The 24385-nt window shown below is 50.1% G+C and overlaps 1 protein-coding gene and 1 non-coding gene across 2 annotated transcripts in view; both read right to left on the bottom strand.

Annotated features, from left to right (window-relative positions):
* Positions 1-4542: 4542 nt before the first annotated feature.
* The window catches only part of HEXA (hexosaminidase subunit alpha), a 28157-nt gene continuing 8314 nt past the window's right edge, over positions 4543-24385 (bottom strand). The window contains 14 exon segments of the mRNA XM_032468984.1: positions 4543-7057; positions 8094-8198; positions 8882-8972; positions 9123-9186; positions 9188-9307; positions 10037-10109; positions 10381-10467; positions 11302-11482; positions 12044-12176; positions 12645-12746; positions 13631-13741; positions 14280-14326; positions 16571-16636; positions 17471-17560. Of these exon segments, the coding sequence (XP_032324875.1) occupies positions 6994-7057; positions 8094-8198; positions 8882-8972; positions 9123-9186; positions 9188-9307; positions 10037-10109; positions 10381-10467; positions 11302-11482; positions 12044-12176; positions 12645-12746; positions 13631-13741; positions 14280-14326; positions 16571-16636; positions 17471-17560 (1334 nt within the window). The 3' untranslated portion in view covers positions 4543-6993.
* On the bottom strand, positions 16002-16136 carry LOC116660313. The gene has a single exon (XR_004315767.1). It is a non-coding gene; the product is annotated as a small nucleolar RNA SNORA70 (small nucleolar RNA).

Below are 24385 nucleotides of genomic sequence, written 5' to 3' on the forward strand. Positions count from 1 at the left end.
AAAATATGTTCATTTTATTTTCACAAATACATCTTCATAGTAAAGCTGAAAAATATGTGTAAAGCTATTTTTATATGACTGAAAGTTGGCAAAATCTCAGAGCTGGTGGAATTTTATTACTCCTGCTCATGTCTGAGTACTCTCCTGACAGGCCAGTGATATTTGGACAGAGAAGTAATACAATAAAGATAAATAATTCATAAATTAGATGTTTATTTCATAAAATTTTTCTTGCCTTCTTTCAGAAAAATTGCTAACCTATCTCCATTGACTATTCCAAGAAATTGCTCAAGAGCAGCAGTAGCAATTGGAATTAACAAAATGTTCTTACAGCAATAGTCAAGTTCAGAAATAAACAGTGATTTTTAAAAATTATTTTTTTACTTTTAATAGAAGTTACCCCTTATAATTACCTGATTATGGAATGGGTTATCAGAAAATTTTAGTTTCACTCAGTTTGATGTATTTTCAAAATTTCCTTGAAAGTTCCTCTTTGAGCCACAGATTATTTATAAACGTATTGTTTGGTTTCCAAGTGTTTGGAGGTTTCCCTGTTATCTTTCTATTATGGATTCCTAGTTTGAGTCCATTGTGGTCATACATAGGTATGATTTCAATTCTTTTGCATTTGTTGACATTTTGTGATCTTCAGAATGTTATCTATCTTGGTAACTGTTTCACTGGTGCTTGAAAACAGTGTATATTCTGCTGTTGCTGGGTGGCATATTTTATAAATGCTGACTAGATCTTACTGGTTGATGGTGTTGAGTTCTGCTGAGTCAGCAAAATATCTTTGCTGACTTTAATGGCTACTTGTTTTATCAACTGTTGAGAGGGGGTTGCTGAAGTCTATAACTGTGATTGTGAATTTGTCTATTTCTTCTTTCAGTACTATTAGCTTTTGCTTCACATATTTTGCAACTCGGTTGGTGCATACACGTTCCGGATTGCTATGTCTTTTTGGTGGCTTGACTCCTTTATCATTATTCTCTGTTCTTGAGAAATTTCTTGCTCTGAGATCTACTTTACCTGATATTAATGTAGCCACTCTTGATTTCTTTTGATTAATGTTTGCATAGTGTATCTTTTTCCATCATTTTATTGGCAACCTATGTAGCTGTTATATTTGAAGTGAGTTTTTTTTTAACATTTTTTTATTGAGTTATAGTCATTTTACAATGTTGTGCCAAATCCTGAAGTGAGTTACTTGTAGGCAGCATACAGCAGTTGGGTCATTTAAAAAATTCAGGCCATCTATCTTTGTAATTGTTGTATTTGTATAATTTACATTTAATGTAATTATCTCTATGTTAGAGCTTAAGTCTGCCACTTAATATTTTGTCTTCTTTTTGTTCCCTCTGTTCTTGATTTCTCTATTTTCTTTTTTCTGTCTTCCTAAGGGTTACTTCCTCTTTATTCTAGGTACATTATACATACATATCAAAGTTTACTGGTGTTGACATTTTACCAGTTCGAGTGTAGTATAGAAAATGTACCTACTTTTAAGTCCCTTTATCTTTCCTCATTTATAATTGTCTTAACTACATCCTCTACATACTTTGAGAACCATATCAGACAATGTTATTCAAAAACAATTTTGAAAACTCAACAGGAGCAGTAAAGCCTATTATATTTACCCATATTTTCATCTTTCCATTATTTTTTCCTTCTTCCAGATAGTCAAAAAGCTTTTATTTTATCATTTCCTTAGCACTTTAGTAACTTCTTTAGCCATTCTTTAAGGTAGTTATTCTGGTGACAAATTCCCTAAGTTTTTCCTCATCTGAAAATATCTTGATCTCCCCTTCACTCCTGAAGGATATTTTTGCTGGACATAGAATTCTCGCTTGACAGTTATTTTCTTTCAGCACTTAATAATGTGCTACTTCTTTCTGGTCTTCATAGTTTGTGATGAGAAATCTGTTGTTATTTGAATTATTTTCCCCTAATTGGCAAGATATCGTTTCTTTCTTGTTGCTTTTGTGGTTCTTTGTCTTTAGTTTTCAGACATTTGATAATGAGGTGGCTGGAAGCGGATTTCTTTGGCTTTATCCTGTTTGGGATTTGCTAAATTTGGATAGTTTTCAGCCATTATTTCTATAATCACTTTTTCAGCCCCTTCCTTTTTCTCCTTTTTTCATGAGTATAATGACTAGGATGATAGATGTTTTGTTATAATCCCGTAGGTCCCTGAGGCACTGTTAAATTTTTTTTTGTCTATTTTCTCTCTGTTGTTTAGATTAAGTTCTGTTCCCTCTTCAAGTTCACTGATTTTTCCTCTGTCATCTACATTCCAATGTCAAGCCCATCCAGTGAGTTTTTCACTTTGGTTATTTTTCAGTTCTAAAATTTCTATTTGGTTCTTATTTACATCTTCTGTTTCTTTGCTGAGACTTACTATTTTTTTCATTTGTTTCAAGTGTGTTTGTAATTATTTGTTAAAGCATTTTATGATGGTTGCTTTAAAATCTTTGACAGATAATTCCGACATCTCTGTCGTCTCAGTGTTGGTGGCTGTTAGTACACTCTGGATATGTTATTATGAAACACTAAATATTTAAATTTTCTATTTCAGCAGGTCTCCCTTTGACCCTACACTAGTTAAGAGACAGAGACTCTGCATTGCTATTGACAGATAGGGGTTGAAGTTCAAGTTTCCTACTAAATCTCTCATGAAATCACCCTGAATGGGAAGGAAGAGTTCTTATTACTACTGGATGGAGGTGGAAACTATCAGTTGGACCCCTTTAATTCCATTCCAGCAAGGAGGGAGAGGAGACCCATATGGTCTCCATTGAACCCACAGAAAGGGAATTTGTTATTGCCAGGTGGGGATGAGAATCCTAGCTCCTCATTTGACCTTCTCTGACACTACCTTGTTAGTGGGGAGGAGGAGTACCTTCTTAGAGCCACAGCCTAGACTAATTTAATCAGAATTGCTGGGGTGTGACACACTAGCAACTTGACTGAGAAAAAAACAGGGCAGGTCTTTAACTTGTTTAAAGATAAGGGAGATTTTGCATGTGTGTGCTGAAAGGAACCATCTGTAAGGAAGAGTTTGAAAAGTGGGAGGAAACAGACTCAAGCCCAACACTGAGTACCCAGCTTTATGTGTGTGTCCGAATGTGGGGTTCAAGAGCAGGCAGATGTCTGGCTCAGCGTGGGGCTGTGGCTGATGGCCGGGCACGGTATAGGCTAGAATTAACGAGGTGAGCTTGGCTCCGTAGTCCCTGAGCACAAATCCTGACTCCTAGCTGTGTAACCATGAACAAGTCATTCAGCCTTTCTATGTCGGTTTCCTTATCTGTCAGGTGAAGATAACACTGATACCTACCTCAGTGGTTGAAGAATTAAATAAATTAACGTAACAGCACCACGCAGCAAGCACAGTGGAAGTGATGAAGTGCGGTTTTTGTTCCCCTGGATGGATTTCCACAAATACCTTCATTCAAATTTCTGACTTAATGAGTCCAGATAAACATCTGCATAGATTCCCCTGAATATTTTCTTCTTAAATATCTTCTTTTATAATAAATAATTATCCCAACACCCCCAAACACACTCTTCCGTTCGCTGGGACAGCAGGCGCCCCCCCCCCCCAGCCTGTCTGCCTGCCAGCTGATGTCTGCACATACACACTCCTTTTTTTGAGTGGCTTCCAAAATATCCCTTCCTAATTTGCTAGGAAGTGAGCTATAAAGAATTTATTAAATGAAGAAAAATCATTGCTAAGTATCAGCTATTCCAGAGGAAATGAGATTTAAAATAAAATCTAGAAAGTAGTTATTTTGGGAAGCAAGGGACTGGGAAGGGGGACATACATAATGTTTCATCTCTTTTTTTAAAATTGAGTTTATAGTCAGTTTAAAATGTGTCGATTTCTGGTGTAGAGCACAATTTTTCAGTCATACATGAATATATATATATATATTCATTTTCATATTCTTTTCCACTGTGAGCTACTACAAGATCTTGAATATATTTCCCTGTGCTATGCAGTATAAACTTATCTATTTTATATATACCTACAAATCTCAAACTCCCAGTTTATCCCTTCCCACCCAACTCCCCCCTGGCAACCACAAGTTGATATTCTCTATCTCTGAGTTTGTTTCTGTTTTATATATTTCATCTATTAAAAAGAAAACAAATCTGAATCAGATACATCTACTGAGATGTGATAAAGCTAAGTGGTGGTTATTATTTTATTCTCTACATTTTTCTGTTTGCAATATTTTAAATCATTAAAGAATAAAAGTTCTTACTGTGGTAGGGACATAAAATGGATGTGGTCAGAATACAGTAATTACTGTGAAAATAAGCAAGGTTAATGGACATTTTCATTTTAAAAAATCTCCCTGAAAAATGCAGGAAAATACACACACACAGGACTGCTTCAAGAAGAATTTTTAAAAACTGAAAATTTATATACGTCTATACTCAAAGTGAATAGTATTGAAAAAAATTCAATAAGTAACTGTCACTGAAATTAGTTGGTGTGTATTTTTATTATTTACTTATTAATGTATAAAAGGACACCAATTTTCAAATTTTCAGAGTTTATTTATAAAAGAAAAAATACAGAATGATTTTAAGACAAAGCACACAATTCCTACTCATTTTCTTTCTTAGTGGGAAAAAGTAGTACCCGACACACAACTGTCACAGCATGTTCTGACTGATCTTACAAGTGATACCGAGAAAAACTACAGAAGTATCAGCTTTAGCATGCTAGGAACGTTGCCAGCAGGCGTGCATGTCTACATTAACATAAATTAAATTCAGTCTGTCTCACATAACCCTGTTTTCACCTTTCCCCAGTGTCATTCGGTCTTCCCCACCCCCTGCTGCCCCCCACCCCCCCAGTGCTACGGAGCTCCTGGGCCCCAAGTCCTCTGATGTCCTATCCCTACGCTAATCCACTGAGGTCCACCTGAAAACACCAGGTTTCCAAGAAGGGAGGGGGACCCGGCACACTGCCTCAAGGCCCACCAAGGACAGGGGATGCTGAATGGCCTCCATTTACTCCTTTACGTACATCCCCATTAGGGGCGCTTTGCATCCTTAGGAGAGTCATAGGAGAGCAGGGGCGGACCCTTGTGCCCTAAGATCCGTCCAGACACTTCCCCGCCCCCTGGTGGTGTACTGAGAACACAGAGCAGCCTGGTCCTGCGCAGGGTGGGGCACTGAATTCACAGCCCGGGTGAAGGGAGAGGTGGAGAAGCAGTGATTCTATGCATTGGAAGAGGCTGGGAAGTTGCTCTGGCCACTGCCTCTGACCCATTGGGAGCTCAAGGTCTGATGATGACCTTCAGGTAAATGCTCTCATCTCTCATGATGGCAGAGGTTGGGAAACAGCACATCCCACCACTGAAGGTCTTGATCAGACCACAGTGGCTTTTTTAAATTATAAAGATAATAACACTAAAGAAAATGTTTCTAAGAGGAGTAAGAAGTCACAGAATGTTACTGCTTTAACACAAGTGTTTTCATGGTCTCCTTCACTGTCTTGAGACTTACAACTTAGTGTCTGATCCTTTTTATTTAACATTATCCCAAACAGTAGTGATGTTACAGTTATGATGAAGGAAGCGGGGCACTGAAGCATGGCAGCACTTCTGCAGGGTCCTTGCCTGGGACCACCTCGAAGGCTTCTCTGGGCAATAGAGGTAAGGGTGCTCCTCTGGTGGGTGTGGGCCGTAGAGCCTGGTGGCTTCAGGCCAGAGCCCTGGGCTTGGCTAATCCAGGCTGCATGAATACCCTGTCCCCGTGAGGACTCTGCAGGTAGAAGGCACCCACCCTGTCCCTATAGTAAGCACGAGAAGGCAGGGATGGTGCACCTCCAACCAGGTTGCCAAGGGAGCATGATTGAGGGGCTGAAGGATGTTGTTGAAGGACTAAATTTTACTGAGATCCCTTCTCAGGCCTGCCTTCCCCACGTTTCTGAATTCATTAGACTGGAAACTTTCTGAAAGAAATGCGAGGACCTTTCCATTGTCCTTCCAGCCCGGGACCAGGTGAAAGAACTTAAATAATGGTCAAAGAAACCCTATCTAAAGCAGCTGTTTCCCCAGCCGCCCCAGCCTCTGGGCTGCACTATCGCTTATAAACATGAAACCACTAGGGGGCAGTCTGGGCCCGCAGTGGGCCATTTCCTCCTGGGGAAAACTGGTCACTTGGGCCAAGATCCTCCTCCAGAGCCACAGGCTCAGCTCTTGGTCCCCCAGGGGCTTTCCTCTTATGGTCTCAGCTGTGCCATCAAATCTGAGAAGATGCTTTTGGACTGAATTGGGTGGGGGGACGAGTGGAAGTTGCTGGTATGTTGGGAAATGACCAGGGCCTCTGGGGACTAAGTCCTTCAAATTCAACACCTACCACAGTGCCAAGACCTTAGTATGCAGTCAATATTTAATAATGGTTGCATGAAATTGAAGTAACAAGAAACCCAGAGCAGAAGGAAAGCTCCCTCCACAGGAGGGAAGTTTGTGAGCCTGCAGGGGGGAGACCAGGTTGGGGCTGGAGCCCCTGCCACTGCCCGGAACGTCTGTGGTCCCCTGTGATGTCTTCTTCCATATACAGAAGCCTTGGAGGTCGAAGTGGTCTCCCCACTTGGAGGGACGTGACCAGTCAAGGACGGGGGCACGTGTCAGACCAGGTGCGGGGCAGGGGGGGGGCACCACAGCGCAGGCTGAGCAGGGCAGCACCGAGGCTTTCCTTCCCGGCCCAGCAGCAGGTACCAGGCCCTGTCACCTCGGGAGCAGAAGGCCTAGCCCAGGGCCACTCACGTTTTTCTTACACAGGTAATCCATGTTTATTATAGAAAAATGCCACGTCACTCTTTATCAGACACCAGCGCCAGCACCAGCGCCCTCCTCTCCAGGCCCAGGGGCACGCGGGCGAGGGGCTCCAACCCCGGGCGGGCTGCAGTGGAAGCCTGGCCCCGCGGCCGCTTGCCTAGGGCCAGCACCCTCCTCGGAGCCTGGGGCTGCTTGTTTAGTTCTGTTCAAACTCCGTGTCACAGTAGCCTATGCCGAGGGGCTGGGCCTGGACACCCCTCCTGCGGGAGGACGTGAAGAAACAGGGCAAGATGAGCCCCTCAGAAGGGGGTCAGTTTTAGGGTCCAGCAACTTTTTCCACCGCAACCAACAGTCTCCCCTTCCCCCGGTTCAGGGCATCTCTACACCGAAACTCCTCGGGGTCCCAGTCCCGGAGTCTTGCTTGGGGTGGGGCCACGTGCTGGCAACAATCTGCAATCTGAGCAGGGACACCCAGGAACTTTGGGGAACACCTCCCTATTTTTAACCTGCCTGTTTCTGTGCCCCAGCCCCAAATAACTCAGTCCCCATAGAAAAAAGGTAGATGCCCAAGGGGGACCCAGTGCTCCTGGCCTACTGAGCCCGTTAACGGTTCTAAAATGCTCCAAGTGCGGAGGCAGCAGGGGACTGAGGCGCTGTCCAGGACAGGCACAGAGTGTGGGCATGAAATCCCGTCCTTCTGTCTCAGCCTTCCAGGTTCCAGGACCTGACCAATCTCCTTAGGGCACCTCTAGGCATGCCTGCTTTACTACCCAAGTAAGCTATGTGCTCAGAGATGGTAAGGAACTAGCTCACAGTCACCCAGCAAATTACAGACAGTTGAGGCTTAGAGCCCCCATGCTTGGTTCTCAGCCTGGACTCTGCCCTGTACGAGGCTGTGTCCCCCAGGTTCTCAAGATGTAGTCAGTGAATGAATCAGGGAAATAACCATCTTACATAGGCCCATCCCCAACAGGGGCACAGGTGTCATGAGAACCCATAAAAGCCCAGCCATGGCTAAGGACACAGACTCTGAAGTCAGCTTGGTTCAAATCATGGTTCTGAGCAACTCTGGGCAAGTTACTTCACTGCTCTGTGCCTCAGCCGCCTGTATCTGCAATGGGGATAAAGCTACATCCCCCTTAGAGGGCTGGTGAAGATTCAATGAAGTAATGCCGGCAGGGGGCTGAGCACAGGGCTTGCCACGTGTACGCCTCAACAAGTGTTGACTATTGTCAGTATTCTCTTCCTGTCAGTAGGGGGTCCTCAGCCCCAACCTGCCCACAGCCTGGCGCTCACCTCAGCAGCTCACAGCGGAAGTATGTCAAACGCTTAAAGGCAGATTCCAGGTTGCTCACAATCTCGTTGCTCCACAGCCTCTCGGCAACAGCCCCTGCTCTGGGCCTGCAGGAAAGGGGGCACGCTCCAGGGTGGGCCCTGGATTCCCAGCAAGGGTGCTGGACACCCACAGCCTCCTGTTTAGGTGCCCTGGACTAGCTCAGGGCCAAGGAGTGCGATCAACACCTTGATCAGAGTGCCAGCCCGGCTGGAGGGCTCCCGGGGACTTCCAGGGCCCGGCTCCAGCTTTTGTAAGAGGGGGCTCGAGATCCTACCTCCTTCCTTCTCAAAGACGTGGGAGCCAGAGCACCTCATAAAGGCCCCATGAGCAGTTACTGCCAGTGGCAGCAGCGCTGTTCTCAGAATGTAAACTCTACACCCCAAGCAGACTTCGGGATGGGCTGCAGCCTCACAGAGGAGGCTCGTCAGGGGCCATGCCCTTCAGGGCTGGATCCTGAGTAAGCCATCCTGAAAGCAACATTCTTTCAAGGCGCTCTCCAGACCTCGTTATCTCTACCCGCCAAGTGCGGGTGGATAACAACCTCCATCCAACACACCCGATGGGCCGGAGGAGCAAACATCCAGGTCAGGCGGGAGGCGAAGGCCACCTACAGACAGGAGCTACACCGAGTGCCCCTCTCTCAGGCCTGAAAGGACGTTTCTCATCTGGGGTGTCTGGACGGGACTGAGCCTGGGAGGGAAAACCCATGCCCACCGCCCAGCCCTTCCCGTCCCCAGAAAGCCCTTACCAGAGCCTGGGGACCAGGTTTGTGCTGTCCACATACTCCCCCCACATACAGGCCTCTCCTCCAATCACCAGAGCCTTCTGCTCAGGGCTACCTGAGGGAAAACAAGCAACCACAGGCCTCAACCGCCTCCCCGACGTGGCCCTCTCCTCAGACAGGCCGTTTCATCTGGCCCTGATTCTCCCACCTCCCGGCCTGTGCCCCCCAGCCTCCTCCAGCCCGCAGGAGAGCTCCCGCCTTTCACCTTCAAACGCCAGGGGCTCTACCGTGTAGGCCTCCTTCCAGTCAGGGCCGTAAGATATGTGGTTGCAGGTACCAGGGGGCAGAGAGCAGGGCCCGGAGGCCGGCACCCGTGACCAGCTCCATCTCCCTCATGTAGCTCACCGACGCCTGTTCCCGCCACACCTGGATGATGGTGTCTGGCCGAACCTGTCACGAACGGACAAACGGCGGTGACGGCACCAAGCTGAGGAGGTTCTCAGGCCACGTTCTTCTGCAAGCAACGCAGGCCCAGCACGTGTGCCCTCGGCTCCCCCGCAGCACAGCATTTCTCTGTGACGCCCAACCACCGAGCTCCCAGCTCGGAGCAGAGGCCGAGGATCCCAGTGGCCCCGGGAGAGCTCCCTGCTGCCTCCTCCCCCCATCCTGCGGTGTCCCTGTCCACACGGAGGTCGTGACACCAGCCATGAGCAAGGAGGCAGGCAGTGGGGCCCAGGAGACTCAACAGGAGCTGCCACGTCCAGGCGTCTCCAGATGCTTCTGGGGATGGGACAGGTTCCTGCAGGGCCCCTGCAAGCAGTGGGAAGCTGGGATCTTACTGATCAACAATGGAGAAGGTAGCCCTGCTCCCAGACCTGTCCTAGTCTACAATGCAGGAAGGAAAACCCAAGCCAACATGCCAGTCTCAGGAACCCCAAGTAACTGAACAGCAGAAGTAACTCTTTATCAGTTCGCAGTGAGGGAAGACAGAGGCTCTGACACCCACGCCCAGGGCTCAGAACTCTGCGACCTTCTTAGAGGGGGAAGGGGAGCTGACCCCCAGCACCCCGAACGTTAAAGCCAACCCAGCCAGGAGGACCTGTCCGTGCAGAGGCAGGGGAAGGATGGGAGACCAGAGGGAGGCACGGCAATGGCTCCTTCTCTCCACCCCCAGCTCACCTTTACTTTATTATCAAACACCTCCTGCCACACCACGTAGCCCTTGTCGTAGGCAGAGACGATGTCCAGCAGCCTGGAGAATAGACAGAGTGTCTGCTCAGTCCACAGGCTCTGGGCTGCGGGTGCCAGCGCCCAGGGGCTGCGCCTGGCTACGGGCCCATTCCTGACTGAGCAGTGTCTTCCCCAGTTGGGAACCGACCACTCCAAACCTGAAAGGGTATGTCAAAGCACCCCTTCAGGGGCCCAGAGAGTGGTCCAGCAGGGCCTGACCCTGCTAGGGAAGGTGAGGACCCCGCAGAAGGTGACCCCAGGGGCCCCGCCCCGCCCCCTCCTTCCTTCCTCACGTCTCAATGTAGAAGGACTCCAGCTTCTTGAAGTCCTCACCAAAGCCTTTCTTCTTCATAAAGGCCTGGATATCTGGGTTGGACTTCCTGAATCCCAAAAGAAAATGCGAATTAATTCTTTCGACGACATTCTCAAAGCCCGAAGCTTGGGGACTAGTTGCCTGGCCTCCCACAGCTTCCTCTTTTCACCTGAAAAACCAATCAACTGAGGATCTCAAGCGGCCCCAAATTTGGGAGGTGTGGTTGAACACAGCCAGACAAAGGGCGCTGCTGACATAGGCTGAGCCTAGACCTGAAGAATTTCAAGGTCAAACTCTCCAACAGAACAGTCCTCAGTCTCTCTGGACGCGGGGCTCCGCACCCCGGGTTCCGTTTCCCTCTCTAACCCCCACCCCGGGCATACCCTGCTTGTCCCTTGGTGTATGAGCGCTCCGTCTGCCGCCGCCCTTGCCCCTGTGTCCACACCGAGTTTTCTTCTCCACTGTCTCCCCAGACCCAGCTCCAGTACCTGCTTCCCCGAGAAGCCCATCAGTCTCTTCTGAGCTGAGCAGATCTGAGGATCGGGACCTCACAATTTAACACTGACTAGACTCTATCATATGTCCACCTCAGACTCTTCAACCGGGCTATTTTAGGCTGCCAAAAGCAGGGATTATTTTTCCCTGTCTTGATTTTTCCAAGACAATTCTGTGCCCGGAGCTGGTTTTTCCATAAATATCCCAAGGCTACGAAAGGAGGAAGGGAGAGCTTCACATTCACAGCCTTGCCGAAACCAGGCAGGGCCTCTCGTAGGTGGAGAGAGGAAAGGCTGCAGACCCGAGCCGTCTGGACTGGGACAGATGAGGCAGCCTCTGCGGGGCTAATCTCTATTCTGAGAACGCGATTCCTCAGGCCGGGGCAGGAAGACCACAGGGCTCGTACCAGCAGGTGAAATCAACCTCATCTCCTCCAAGGTGAAGGTAAAAATCTGGGAAGACTGCACTGATCTCCAGGAAGAATGTGCTCATGAACTCATAGGTGCTGTTGAGAGCAGGGTTCACTGGTCCAAAGGTGCCAGAGGGGTGGGACCCAGAGTAGCAAGGAGTTAATAATCCAGGGACACCTACGGCAACAGAGAAGCCCACACAAGTGTCACTAACACACAGACCCCACACAGCCACATCCACGATGGCGCTGTCACACAGAGGAAGACCAGCACGCACACAGGAAGGAACACTCAGGCTCTCAGACACTGGGAATTAGAAGCATTTAGTCACAGAGAAACACAAATATATCCACAGCCAGACGCAGTCAGGGGCTGGGTCACAGCCAGACCACTGTCCCACACACTCCCCCAGCGGGGGTCCCACGGCCCGCTCTCCCCACACAGCCCCCGGGCAGAAGAGCAGTGCGCCCGACCCAGCCGAGCCAGCATCTCTCTCCCAGTCCAGGGTGCCGCCGAGACAAGGACGTCGGGGGGGAGTCTGCCGGTGTTCTCCTATAAGAAGGCGCCTCTTTGCCCAAGTAAGTTCCGCCTATCTAAATTCCCAGTGGGAAAACCTGATGGAAAACATTCTCCTAGAGACCAAGGAGAACTGGGGCATGTCGCACCCAGGAGCCAGTACCCCACAGCCCCACTGCCGGGAATCGGTGGACGCCCTCCAGCTCCAGACATTACTCCTACCTGGTCCCCAGGACAAAGTGTGGCCAGGAGTGTCAAACTCCACCAACACACGGATACCCCGAAGCCGCGCGTACTCAATCACCTCCTTCACATCCTGTGCTGTGTAGACGTGGGTGGCAGGGTTGTAGGACCCCTGAAAGGCATGGGACACCGTTCAGGGTCTCATTTCCTAAAGACTAGCAGAGGCGAGGATACTCAAAGTGCTGTCAGCACTCCCCGGGCATCAGGAAATCTACCCACAGCCCTTTGGTATCAGGGGCTCTCTTCAAGGAACTTTATCATAACTTCCCACAAGTTATCACATCCGTCGTCTCACCTGAGTGCCAGGATGCCAGTGAGACGAGTAAGGCAGGGATTATGCCCAGCTTACAGAATATAAATAAATAAAAAGTAACTGGGACCAGGAGTAATTATCTCCTGAAGGTCACAGAGCAAATTAATGGCATAGTTCTGACTCGAACTCAGGTCTCTTGACTCCAAATCCAGTGCCCTCCCTCTATGCGAATGTGTCCCTCAAACCAGCCGGTGTCCTTGCCAGCAGGGCCACAGCCAGGCTCAGACTTCAAGCCATAAATGTGGTCTGGACAAAATCGAGACATACCTTTTTGGCAAGATCTGGAAAAGTGAAGCTCTCATACGGGAAGGAAGAGTCATCGACCAGATGCCAGTGGAACACGTTGAATTTACTGTACGCCATGACATTCTGTAGGTCAGAGCACAGGCTGTGAACCCAGAATCACTCCTCCAGCTCCAGCCCCAAGCTTGGGAAGCTGGGCAGACTGGCAGGCGGCTCCGTACACTCTAACAGGCTCAACCTGCCCCAGCTTCCTGCCAAGTGTTCACAGGGTCTCTATCAGACCTTCCCGTCGGAGATGCCTGACGGAAGGAAGGGGAAGGCCCGGCACATCCAAAGACGGCTGACGGCAGCAGTGTCTCCTCTGTCTGGGGTGAGTTCCAAGCGCACTGGGAGGAGGGCTGCAGCTCTGTGGTACCCTGGAGTCTTCCAAAAGCCCCACAACACTCTGAAGACCAACACTTCCTCCTGACATTCATTCTGGGTTGTCTGACTAGAGTTTATCCAAACTGCGAGGCCTGCTGTGAGTTCAGCAGCCCCACAACCCAAAAATCCCAGATGCCAAGACTGGTGAGTGTGCCCACCTCTTTGGTTCCATCAGAGAAGGAACAGAAAGGTAGATCTATGAGTTAGACTGGCAGCTGTTAGGTAAAGCTGCCCATCAGACTCAAGATTGTTAGGGACACCCCTCGTTAAGGCTTTTGAACATCTCTTTCCTACGACTTTGTCCCAACCAAAGTTAGCTCTGTTCTGTCAAAGAAGCCAGTTCCCCAAAGCCCCTCCTGCGCCACTGGAGACAGCCTGAGTGGTCCTCAGTAGCCAGTGGGGTAGGTTTAAATCACTTTCGTTATTTTTTTGAGTCCTGGAGCAGGCCGTCTTTTACACTTTTCATAGGAGCTCATAAAGTTACATTAAATTCTCTCTAAAACTCTTCAGGAATATGGCACCTGGTCTACCCCTTGTCCCATTACCCTGGAACCCTTAGGGCAAAGAAGGCCATAAGGCCTGGGTACCAGAGTGTCCAGGATGCTAGCCACAGGCAGGTAATGGCGAGATGTATCCAACAACAAGCCCCGGTGAGGGAAGCGGGGGAAGTCCTCAATCTCCGTCTTGTTGATGAAGAACTGTGTGGACCAAACATTGAACATGTCAGGATTCAAAGGGAATTCATGGGAATCCACTGATGGCGTGGAGGGGGATGAGGAACATCTTCCAAGACCCTGAAAAGCCAACCTGTGACTGTTCTGCACGGTAACTATTTCCACGAACGCCCCACACCTCTACTTTAATGACCATAAGCAGGTACTTGTCCAGAGAGCAGCTGTCGCACGCCAGCCAAATACAGCTGACCCACATACAACTCAGCCCACAGAATCTAGATTTTCTCTGACAATATTTTCTTCAATGCAATGCAATGTGTCCCTGAAGGCAGTGTGGGCTCAAGGTCATTACTAAATAATGATTCAGGGGAACTGACTTATATCCCAATTGGCAAAATCTACCAAACCAGTTTCCACCTGTATCTCCTTATATACTCTTGTGAGGGCCATCTCAAGCCACCAGGATTCTGTTTAAGGCAAAATAAGAAGTTTCCAGGAGTCTCAACACTGCGAGCAAATCCTAGAGATCTAAAAGGAGCCCTTTTTGAGGGCTCACACTCACCGTGCCCTCTGGTGATCTCCAAACAAGCTGGCTAAAAGTCTCCAGACCTGCAGGGAGGTAGAGAGGCGGGGTGAAGATGTAGGCAGGTGGAGAGAGAGACGCAGCCACCTGTCAGGTTCCCACGTGGCAGAGCACAACCCTCGGGCCACGGTGAAAGCGGATGCAGTGTAAGCTTGACACTTCTCAACAATTATTAAAAGGGGATAGATAGCAGGAAGCCACTACTTTTTACTCCATGTTTTATTTTGGGAGGTGGCACTTCAAGGGGTCTTTGTGCCCCTCCTAGCAACACACCAACTCACATGCCTCTTCATCCGTATTTCCTAAGCCTTGAACTCCCAAGGATATTAGGAGGAGAGGCCAAGATGTGTGCCTACGAGAACAGGATGTGTGCACGGACAAGCCAGCTCATAAGGGTTAACGCTGTCTGTGGATAATGCCCATCAGGAGCTAAGGGAGCTGAGAAAAAGGGGGCCCCAGTCTACTGCCCTGTCACTGCTCCCAGACTGAATCATGAGAACGTGCTCATAAACTTGAGTTTCATAAGCTCAGTGAGACCAGACTTGTGGCTCCATGGCTGGACCTAAAAGACAAAACGCGCCCACTTTCCCCCTTCAGAGCCTGAGAGGAGGACCAGCCACAGGCAGCAGAGCTGTGACAGCAGAAAACACCGCGGGCGACCACACAGTCCCCTGGACACGGACTCCTAGATTCCGGCAAAGCCCAGGGGCAGGCGGGCTGAGCCCAGGGCACTGGGTGTTCTCAATAGCTGGGGCCCCATTCTGAGAACCCAGCAGCAGCCCTATGAAGGATTCCCAGAGTCTCAAATGTTCAGAATTTAAGAATCTGCGAGAGCTTCGTGGTCACTCAGCACCTCAGTTGAGGCAAACTTCCAGTGTCCTGTCTGCTTCTCTCCAGTCTGCCTGACGCCGAGCACCCCAAGTCCCAGGTCTCGCCCTACCCGAACCTGACTCATCGTTAGCACCCGCACCAAAAGGACAAGAGGGCAGAAAGGGGAGTCGAGCCGGCACGCTGTTTCCTCCAGAACAGAGGAGGGGAGGAGGAGATAGGGAATAAAGGCAAACCAAAACAAGGTTTGGGGCTCCGTGAGAGTTTCCCTCCGCACTCCCTGGCAGAGCTTTCACCAAAAGCAGCAGAGGTGTTTGGCTAAGTGTGAATCTAGAGACCAAATACCTCTTCAGTAAACCAAAAGGAAGGGCCGATCACCCGCTGGCTGGTGAAGCCCTCGTTTTCTCCCGTAATAACAGCTTTCTACACATTTTACCACTATTTCCTTTTTTAAATAAAGAGGGAAAGTGGGACTCATTGGAAGGCATGAGCAAGGCAAGGCAAGCGCGACGGTGCCCCAAGCGCAGGGCCCGTCGCCTGTCCGGGGGCCACGGTGAGGGTGTACATGACCTCACAGCCATTCAGCTCGAGCCACTTTCCTGCCACCGTATTTTCAAATTCATCCGCATTAAACTTAGGGAATCCCCACACCTTGGAGATGTGGATCCTCTGGCGGCCAGGGAACTTGAACTTGGCCCCATGCAGGGCCTCAATCACATGCTCCCGGTGCTGCAGCTTGGCACGGACAGACATGCTGACTCGGCCAATACGAACCCTGGCCACTGTGCCTTGGGGCTTTCCAAAGGCAGCCCACACGCCTGTCTGGAGCCTAGAGTGGGGACAGCATGTTGGACAGGAACGTCCGCTGGAAAGGGCTGTCTCCAAGGTCCCTTAGGGCAACCCGTACAGGCAACAGGCTGCATACACAACCGAGGAGGCTGCTGTTTGCAGCCACTGCACACCACGCTCCCACAGGGAAAAGAGCACAGTCGGCTTAATTGGCTGCAGAATATTTATCTCTTTTTTTGACATTTATCTATTTCTTTTGATCTAGTTTTCCTTCTTAAAGAACCTCTCTAATCATGTGTCTTTAGTGAGAGCTGAGCCGGCAGTGTTTGTGGCAGAGTAGGCCCCTCTCCCAGCTGCCTGTCCCCTGCTGGCACCTGACAACAGCCTGCAGGGTCTCCCACTGCTTCCCCAGAGCACCTGCCCAGGGGAGCGGCTGCCCCTGCACAGGCTGACACCTGGCAACTCCCAGTGACAAGCTGTAAGCAGGATGCCCCCTTCGGGGAGCTGGGGAAACACTCCAATTGGTCTCCATAAAGCAATCTCCCTCAAGTCGGGGTATTCGCTGGGCCCCGAGTCCTGTCCCCACACCCAACCAGTGCCAACCTCCCCACATCATCCTTCTCTCCCTCCCAGCATCAGACCCATCCTGTTACCTCGGAGGGCGCCCCAGACAGTCTCGGAGAGGAGGAGACACTGCTCATCATTGATGGTCAGGGTGTCTGAAACGACAGAAATGACCCCAACTAGTTAAGGATTTCTACTCTCAGATGACAAGCACATGTTCTGTGTAAATCTGCGGATTAAAAATCAGAAGCAAGGTCACATTTTTTTTTCTTTCAAAGAGGAGACATTCCCAGAGCAAGCAGGGCAGCACTCAGGCCTGGGCCAGGATGGCACCCAGTGCAGGCCCCACGTGAGAAGCGTGGGACAAAGCACTACTCACCTTGTGGGTCAGTTTCCCCACCGGAAACACGAATTTCTGCCAAGATTTAGCTGAAAGTATGAAGGGCAGAGGGATGCTTGGAGGGGTGAGTTCAAGTTAGGACATCCCCAAAGCCTCCGAAATCAGCCTCCTTCCCCTCTGTCTCCAAGCTTCAGCTACTCTGTCAAGAATGTGAGGAAGAAGCTAAGACTTGAATGTTCATTTTGCAGACTGAGAAGTCCCCAAATGCCGCTGCTCAGGGGAGACAGGTGGCAGCCACAAAACTAACGACTTGGCTTCCTCTCAGTTCAAATGGCTGAAAACGCCTTCTCTCCTCAGGGTAGGATCTCTTAGAGAAAATCAGTAACGTATGCAAGTTCCTAAAGTGCCAATGGCAGGTGTCCTGTGGGATTCAGTGAACAGCCAGTGTGATGTCTCACAGCCAACCTTCAGACGCTGTTAGAGCACACAGGAAAAACTCACCTTAGATGGCTCTGGGCACTTGGCGACCCTCGGTCCCCACAGCCATGGAGGGCTCCAGGCCAGCCTCAGAACTTAGGCCAGGCCACCCAGAGTTACGGCTCCGAACCAGTGCTTGCTCTTCTAGAACAGGGAACAAGGTAGCACTTACAATTCTCCACCGACTCCAGAGAAGGAAACTGGTCACATCCAGCAGTGACAACAAGGACAACCAACGAATTCTTCTCTGATGTATGCCGTTCTGCAAGGACAGGTAAACTCAGTGTGGCTGACTGGCCACCGAAGCAACAGGCAAAACCAAGGCCCTGCAGGAGGGCCCCTAGCTCCAGTCTCTGCAGCTTGGATGCCTGTGGTAGGAGGGAAGGGGACAGGGCACAAGCCCTGGGCACAGGCACCGCCCAGTCACCTGCCCCCCTTGTCCATTTCGGCCGTGCCCCCCGCCGCCCTGGCTCGTGTGGATGAGCGGCAGCAGCTGCTTCGGGCTCGTGCAGGCTGAGCACGCGGTTCCAAGACAGCACTGCTTCCAAGCTGCACGCGGCCCCAGGGCGCGGCCGGCCAGAGCACGGCCGGCCAGAGCACGGTCTGCAGGCGAGCTGCTGACCGGAAAACTGCATTACTGGTTGTCACCACACGGGGAGCTTATGCGACTCCATAATGTACATCAGTTATGTCGGAGCAAACACACTGTTTGGCAGGTTTTCCTGAGGAAGGGGACAGCTTTTCATGCCGGCGCACACGTCCCATGCCGCCGCAGACTGGCCCTGGCAGCAGCACCGCTCGTGGGGCTCAGGTGCAGGCTCTCCAACTGCACAGGAGCCCATGTGGGCAGGTGAAGCAGGTGACAAGAGGACCCTATCTGCGGAGGCGGCCTGAGGTGATCCAGCTGGTGCTCCATCCTGCTTCCTTCCTTCCTCTTCCCAAACAGGCTCTCTGTCCAAGGCAGCTTCTGCCCAACAGTCACCCAACAGTAGGAGCCAACGTACCATCCAACACAGTTCTACAAATCCCACGCTATGCAGAAAAAAATAAAAGCCAGAGCCAAAACACTAATGTACTGTCTCTTTCCACCCTCCCACGGGTTCTCTTCCATGACCTTCAGGGTGGTTCTGATTGTAGAGCCCCAAGCCTGAGCCTCAGTGAACTCCCTCTCTCTACCCTCTTTCTGGAGCCACACATACCCCCACTGACACCACAACATCCATGGCGTCTATGGAAATACAAAGTCAGGGGTAGGATGGTCTGGCAGAAAGCAGGGAAAGAGGATTCAGAACCAAACTGGAATCCCAAATGTTCCAGGAGGAACCTAAGAGCCTTGAACCACCTCAAGGAAGCCTGCTCAAACCTCCTGATCGCTACACCACACGGCTGCATCTCGGCTCTCAGGCCTGCCGAGAAGCAAGCCCATGAGGGGCCTTACCCTGCCCAACATCACGAGCAAACACATTCTTTCCCCTCCCTGTGAACACCCTGATGCTCCGCACTAACACCTGCCTGAACCCTGCCGGGAGAAGAGAATTTGAGGTTACTCTGGGCCAAGCCAACTCCCACCTCCATTCTAAACCCTGAAAACTCAACCCACAACACAGAAGCACAACCAGACTTTCAGGAAAGAGACCACGTTCAAAGCAGAACGTGCAGGGCCATCCCACGCTCCCCAAGCAGACAGGCCATCTCTGCAAATCCCAAAGATCAAGGAGGACTTCACTGGGAGGCAGGTGTCAAAAAAACTATAAAAGAATATCCTTCCTTAAACTAGCCCCTCACCCCTTGTCCCCTTGTCCCCACTGCCACCCCGCACACCCCAGAGCCCCAGCATCACTGTGTGGAGAGCTCACGTGCACATCTACCCAGGCGGGCATCCAAAAAGGGGCAGAGTCCTGAGCTCCAGTGTCAATCCCCTGGGCCTCCATCTACCAAATCACAGGAGCAATCACAGCTCACACGCAACTGCCACCGTCCTGTCCTGATGACGACAGAGGCTGCTCAAGGACCAGGTTTACCTCAACTGCTACTTGGAAGACAAGAAAACATCAGATTGTTGTTGTTATATTTCTGTTTTTCTAAAACACACCTGCACTCTATTCTCTAAATCTGTGGTCTTTTAAAGAGGAAGGTCACAGACTCCTTTGAAGATCTGATGAACATGAAAGGATTTCTTCCCTAGAACAATGTCACTAATTTAAAGGCTCATGCCTTCACCCCCGGCCAGCAAGCTCAGGGTAGAGTCTGTCCTGAGCGTTCGCAGTGACTCAGGTGGGTTTGGGCTCGTAAAGAAGACAGAGTCGTGGCTGCTCCTTAAACCAGCTCTGAGGGGGAAGAACCAGGGGAGGCGGTGATGTGAGAGCTGGCAAAACAGGAGGGACACTGGGTCATTTAAAAGGACGTAAATAGAGATCATTGTGGTTTTCCGCCTCCAGGCTGCTGCTCTGAAGGGAACAGGAAACAGGCAGGGGCCGGTGGCCTCCACACACGCCCACACCCGCTGCGGGGAAGAACTGAGACCAGCCTGCCATCGCGGGCACGCTCACTGTGAGCCCGGGCAGGACAGCGGGAAAGTCTGCGGCCCCCAGGGCTCAGGGAGCAGCACGGGAAACAGCACTGAGCTGGGAAACCAGGAAGGGATGGTTCTGGTTCTGCTGCTGCCAAGCTGAGCGGGTCTCAGGGCTCCCATTTCCTCCCAGTAAACAATGGCAGGGAGGGACCAGGGTCCAGCCACTCCTCCATGGAGCCAGGACAGATCCCGTCCCACCACCACTGCCTCCTGTCTCATCACCCCTTCACGTAAACCTGCTCTTTTCTTCCGGTTCACTGAAAAGTTTGTATTTTTCTTTTAATTTAATAAGTTAAAAACATTCAAACAGCCCAGAAGTGTCAACAACAACAAAAAGTTATCTTTGGCCCCCTCCTCAGTTCCTTCTCTAGGGAGACACCCACTGTTAGTTTTGTACCCCTGTAACCCCCCTTTTTAGCACAAGTCATCCTTATTCATCACAGACAGGTGAGCTCTGGATGCAGGACTCTGAGAACAGGGCAACCCAAGACCCTTTCACCAGAAAAGCCCAGATGCCAGTGCTACGATCATTCTGGTTCCTTTCTGTTCTCGGTCTTCTCCCGTCGTCACTTCCCTCCCTGCCGCCCTCCACGTGATGACCCATCGCCTCAGACACAATCTAGCCGATACTCCCAGCGACTTGTCCTCTCTCCTGTGCGGTGGGCAAGCCCTCCACCTGGACCAAGCGGACACCTGCCTCCATGCACCTCATCCTGGTCTCATCTTGGCTGGGCCCTTGATGCCGTCCTGAAAATCTCCTTCTCCACCACTGCCCGTTTTCAGTCTCCACAGCTGCGATTTCAGACTTGTGCCACTTCCTTCAAGTCCTAACCTGATCATCACCTCCTTCTTTCAGCGGACCGTCAGAGGGAGCCCCCGCCCACCTGCCCCTGCCCTCCCCCCGACCCCCCAACCCCGCTGACAGAAGTATCCCAGTCGGCAGGGTTTCCTTTCACGTGCTCTGGATCTGGATCGCTCTCAGGCTCCTCTTGTAAAAATTGCTTCCTTTTCTCCCAAATCTTCAAACTTTTTCTTTCTGCTGATTCTCTCCCATCAGCATTAAAGCATTCGCAAGTCCCCCTGGTCTCAACTCCACATCATCTCAGTCATTCTCTCTCCCTCCTTCTGGTCACAAAGAAACCCTAGAGGAAATGTAGCCGGGGCAGCTCGGCGCTGAATTTCAAAGTCAGATGGATCCGGGTTCACGTCGTGGCTCTAATGCTTCTAGCTGCGGGGCCCTGAGCAAGGTGCTTTCCCTCCGAGCTGCAGGTTCCTCATCTGTAAAATGGTCATCGTGACAGGACCTACCTTACCGGGCTGCTGAGAAGATTAAAGGAGTTAATGAGCGTGAAGTGCTTAGCTCAGCGCCCAGCACACAGGAGGTGCTCATGGAATGGGTCACCCTCAGTCCTCCTCGTAGCCCCTCCCTGGCCTCCTGTCTCCCCCTCGGTCCATTATAACCTGGCCTCCTTCACCATCACTCCTGTGAAAGGGCCTTCACCAAGGGCCTGTGTTTCTGCCACTAAATTCAAGGGATCCCTTTCAATCATTCGTCCACTCACTCGGCAGTTATTCACTGAGTGCTTACTTTGTGCCAGCTGTTCTAAGTGTAGAGGGTGCAGCAGTGATCAAAACAAGACAAAAATCCCTGCTGCACAGAGGAAGAATTCCACTGACCACTCACTTCTGGGACCTCCTGACATCCCTGACCTTGAAGCTAAACCCCCTTGGCTCCAGGGACGCTGCTGTCTTGGTTTCCCTTCCGACTCCTTGAACATGCTTCTTCATGCTCCTTTCCTTCGCCCACCCCTGCGTCCTGGTGTTCCCCTGGGCTGCACACTTCTCCTTTTCTCCTCTGGACAGTGTCACCCACTCCCACGCCAGACTGATGATCCTCAAACCTGCCTCTCCACGCCTGCCCTTCAGTAGCTCTGCAAGCACACACCTCCACTTAAAGCACTTCAAATCTTACAGACAAAATTGAACTAACCCTTCATTCCAGTTCCTGGGTGACCTTCTCTCTCAGTTTGATAAAAGGACCAACTATCGGTTTACCCAGACCAGATACCTCCTCCTCCTCCCGTCCTTCTGACTTGATCACAAGTTCATTCACTCATAACGTTTACTGACTGCCTACTGCACGTCACACACTGTGCTAGGCACCAAGATTACAACAGTAAAAAAGAAAGACCCCACTAAGCATTAAAACCACGACATCTTTACTAGCTCTGAACATCATCACCATCCTCCCACCCCCCTGGGGTCAATGCCTCAATCCAGCCTCTTACGAATTCTCACTTGGATGACCACAAAAAGCCTCCCAGCTGCTCTCCAGGCCTCCATGTGTATCCCATCTCAATCTACTATCCTTTGTGATCTTTCACTGTGAAAATCAGTTTCTGATGATCTCTGCTGACAACCCTACAGTGGTTCCCCACAGCTTTCAGGACGAAGCCCAGAATCCACTGGATAGTTCTGTGAGCTCCAGCCTTGTCCTTCTCTGCCCCCGTGCAGGAACTCTCAGTAGCACCATGGACTCTTCACAGAACCCTGAAAATACCACGTTCTCTCCATCTTTTTCTTTGCACATATCACTTCCTCCAACTGAAACAAACTTTGCATTGCCTCTGTACCTCACCTGATTAAGAAACAGCCCTAAAAAAAAAAAAAAGAAAGAAACAGCCCTAGTTTTCTTTTCCTAAAACGTTTCTGTCAGTAACCCACCCTTTCCTAAGAGACCTTCCTATGTGATCTGAAGCAACATACACATACATTTTTCATAACAGGTATCTTAATATATGCTGTTTATCTGTCTGTCCCCTCACCAAGGCTGTGAGTTCCTCAACAGCAGGGACCAATCTCTGTGTCTGTATTCCCAGTGCCTGGCACACGGTAGTCATTCAATAAATGTTTGCTGAAAAAAAAAACCGAATGATGCTAGAATTTCTTAAATGCATATTTAATGCTATATATACGTAATGAATGTGCTGCACAATAATTGGGTATAAATGGCAAACAGTTAATGTAGAAATTACTTTTATACACTCAAACCTGGTATTTCTGAAGTTCTGGGGCTGGGGTGGGGAATGGTAAGACACCCAGGCATCCAGGAAGTGTCTATTCAGACACCGCTCTGAAGACCCTGAGATCCAAAGATCCAAAAAGATTCAGGTCTTTCTACTTCTCCTGAAGGGAGAACTCATTCCTGCATCCCAGGTACCCGAAAACTATGTTTTTATCTCAGTGCATAATAGCTGCTCCCTTGACCCGCCCTGCTCCTCCCTGAGTCAAAACATTTCTATCATATCAATGGGTTTAATGGTTTAATGCACAGAATCTTAGCAGCATGAAGAAAACATCACTCATTCTGGTCACAGAGTGGCATCTGGTTTGACTTCTGGAGTGGAAACTAGGAAAGTGAACCCAGCCTGTGGCCCAGTCCCACCCCTTCCGATCTACCACTCTCCTCGCTGGGGACAACACTGGTTCTCCAACCCGCTTTGTTCCCTCCCACTCCCACCTTCATATACGTGGTATCCAGGCTTCCTCTCTCCAAACCTGGCCTCATGAGAGGCCTTAGAAGCATTCATTTCCCACTCGTTTCTTCATTCCAAATAGGGTGTACAGAGTACCTACTGTGCACCAGGAGCTGCGCTAGGCGCTGGGGCAGTTAAAAAGGAAAACAAGCCCTGGGCCCTGCCCTTGAGGAGCTCACCGTCTAGGGTGAGACACAAATACAAACAATTACAAAACAGCATGATAAGGGCTACAGTAGATACTACAGCTGCCTCCGAAAGAGAGGGAGGCCTAACCTTGCAGGGGACTTCTGAGCAGGACCTTGAACCCTGAGCTGGGCTTGCCCGCTACCCAGAGCACGAAGGGCATCCCAAGCCTGGGAAGCAGCCAGCGCACAAGGGCACCGGTGTGGCCAAGGAGGAGGCGGGGCCACCCCTGCCAAGCTGCCTCTCCCAGCAAAGCGGGAGTCTGAGAGCCCACTGCCCGTGCCTGGAGCCCCTGCACACGGCTGCTCCGTGCAGTCTGGACCCTGGTGCCTCCTCCCAAGAGTCCCAGGAGTCCTCAGCCTCCAGAAACCACTAATACCTGCTCAGAAATACAATTGATCTAGCCCCTCGGTGAGTTCTGAATGCTCTCCATCCCGTCTTCTTTTGTAAGCATTTAAAAGTTTTCTTTTTTCCCTACTTCTAAAACTTAATCTGGAAAAAACAAAAACTTAATCCGCCCCCCTCCTCCTCCCTCCCCCTACTGGGAGGAGAGCACCTCCCTGTAATTCTAGGTCCTAAGAGATAACTTTGGTTAACATTTTGCACAGCCTTTCCAATCTTGTAAATGCATAGATTTATTAATTTTTAAAATAAAAATGAGATCCTCACACATTTTAGTTCATAACTTTTTCCCGCTTACCAAAATGATCTGCACATCTTTTCATGTCAGTGTATACAGATCTACATCATTATTTGGAAGTGCTGAATAGAATTCCATTTTTCAGATACACTT

The sequence above is a fragment of the Camelus ferus genome, chromosome 27 (assembly GCF_009834535.1).
Source record: "Camelus ferus isolate YT-003-E chromosome 27, BCGSAC_Cfer_1.0, whole genome shotgun sequence".
Classification (NCBI taxonomy): domain Eukaryota; kingdom Metazoa; phylum Chordata; class Mammalia; order Artiodactyla; family Camelidae; genus Camelus; species Camelus ferus.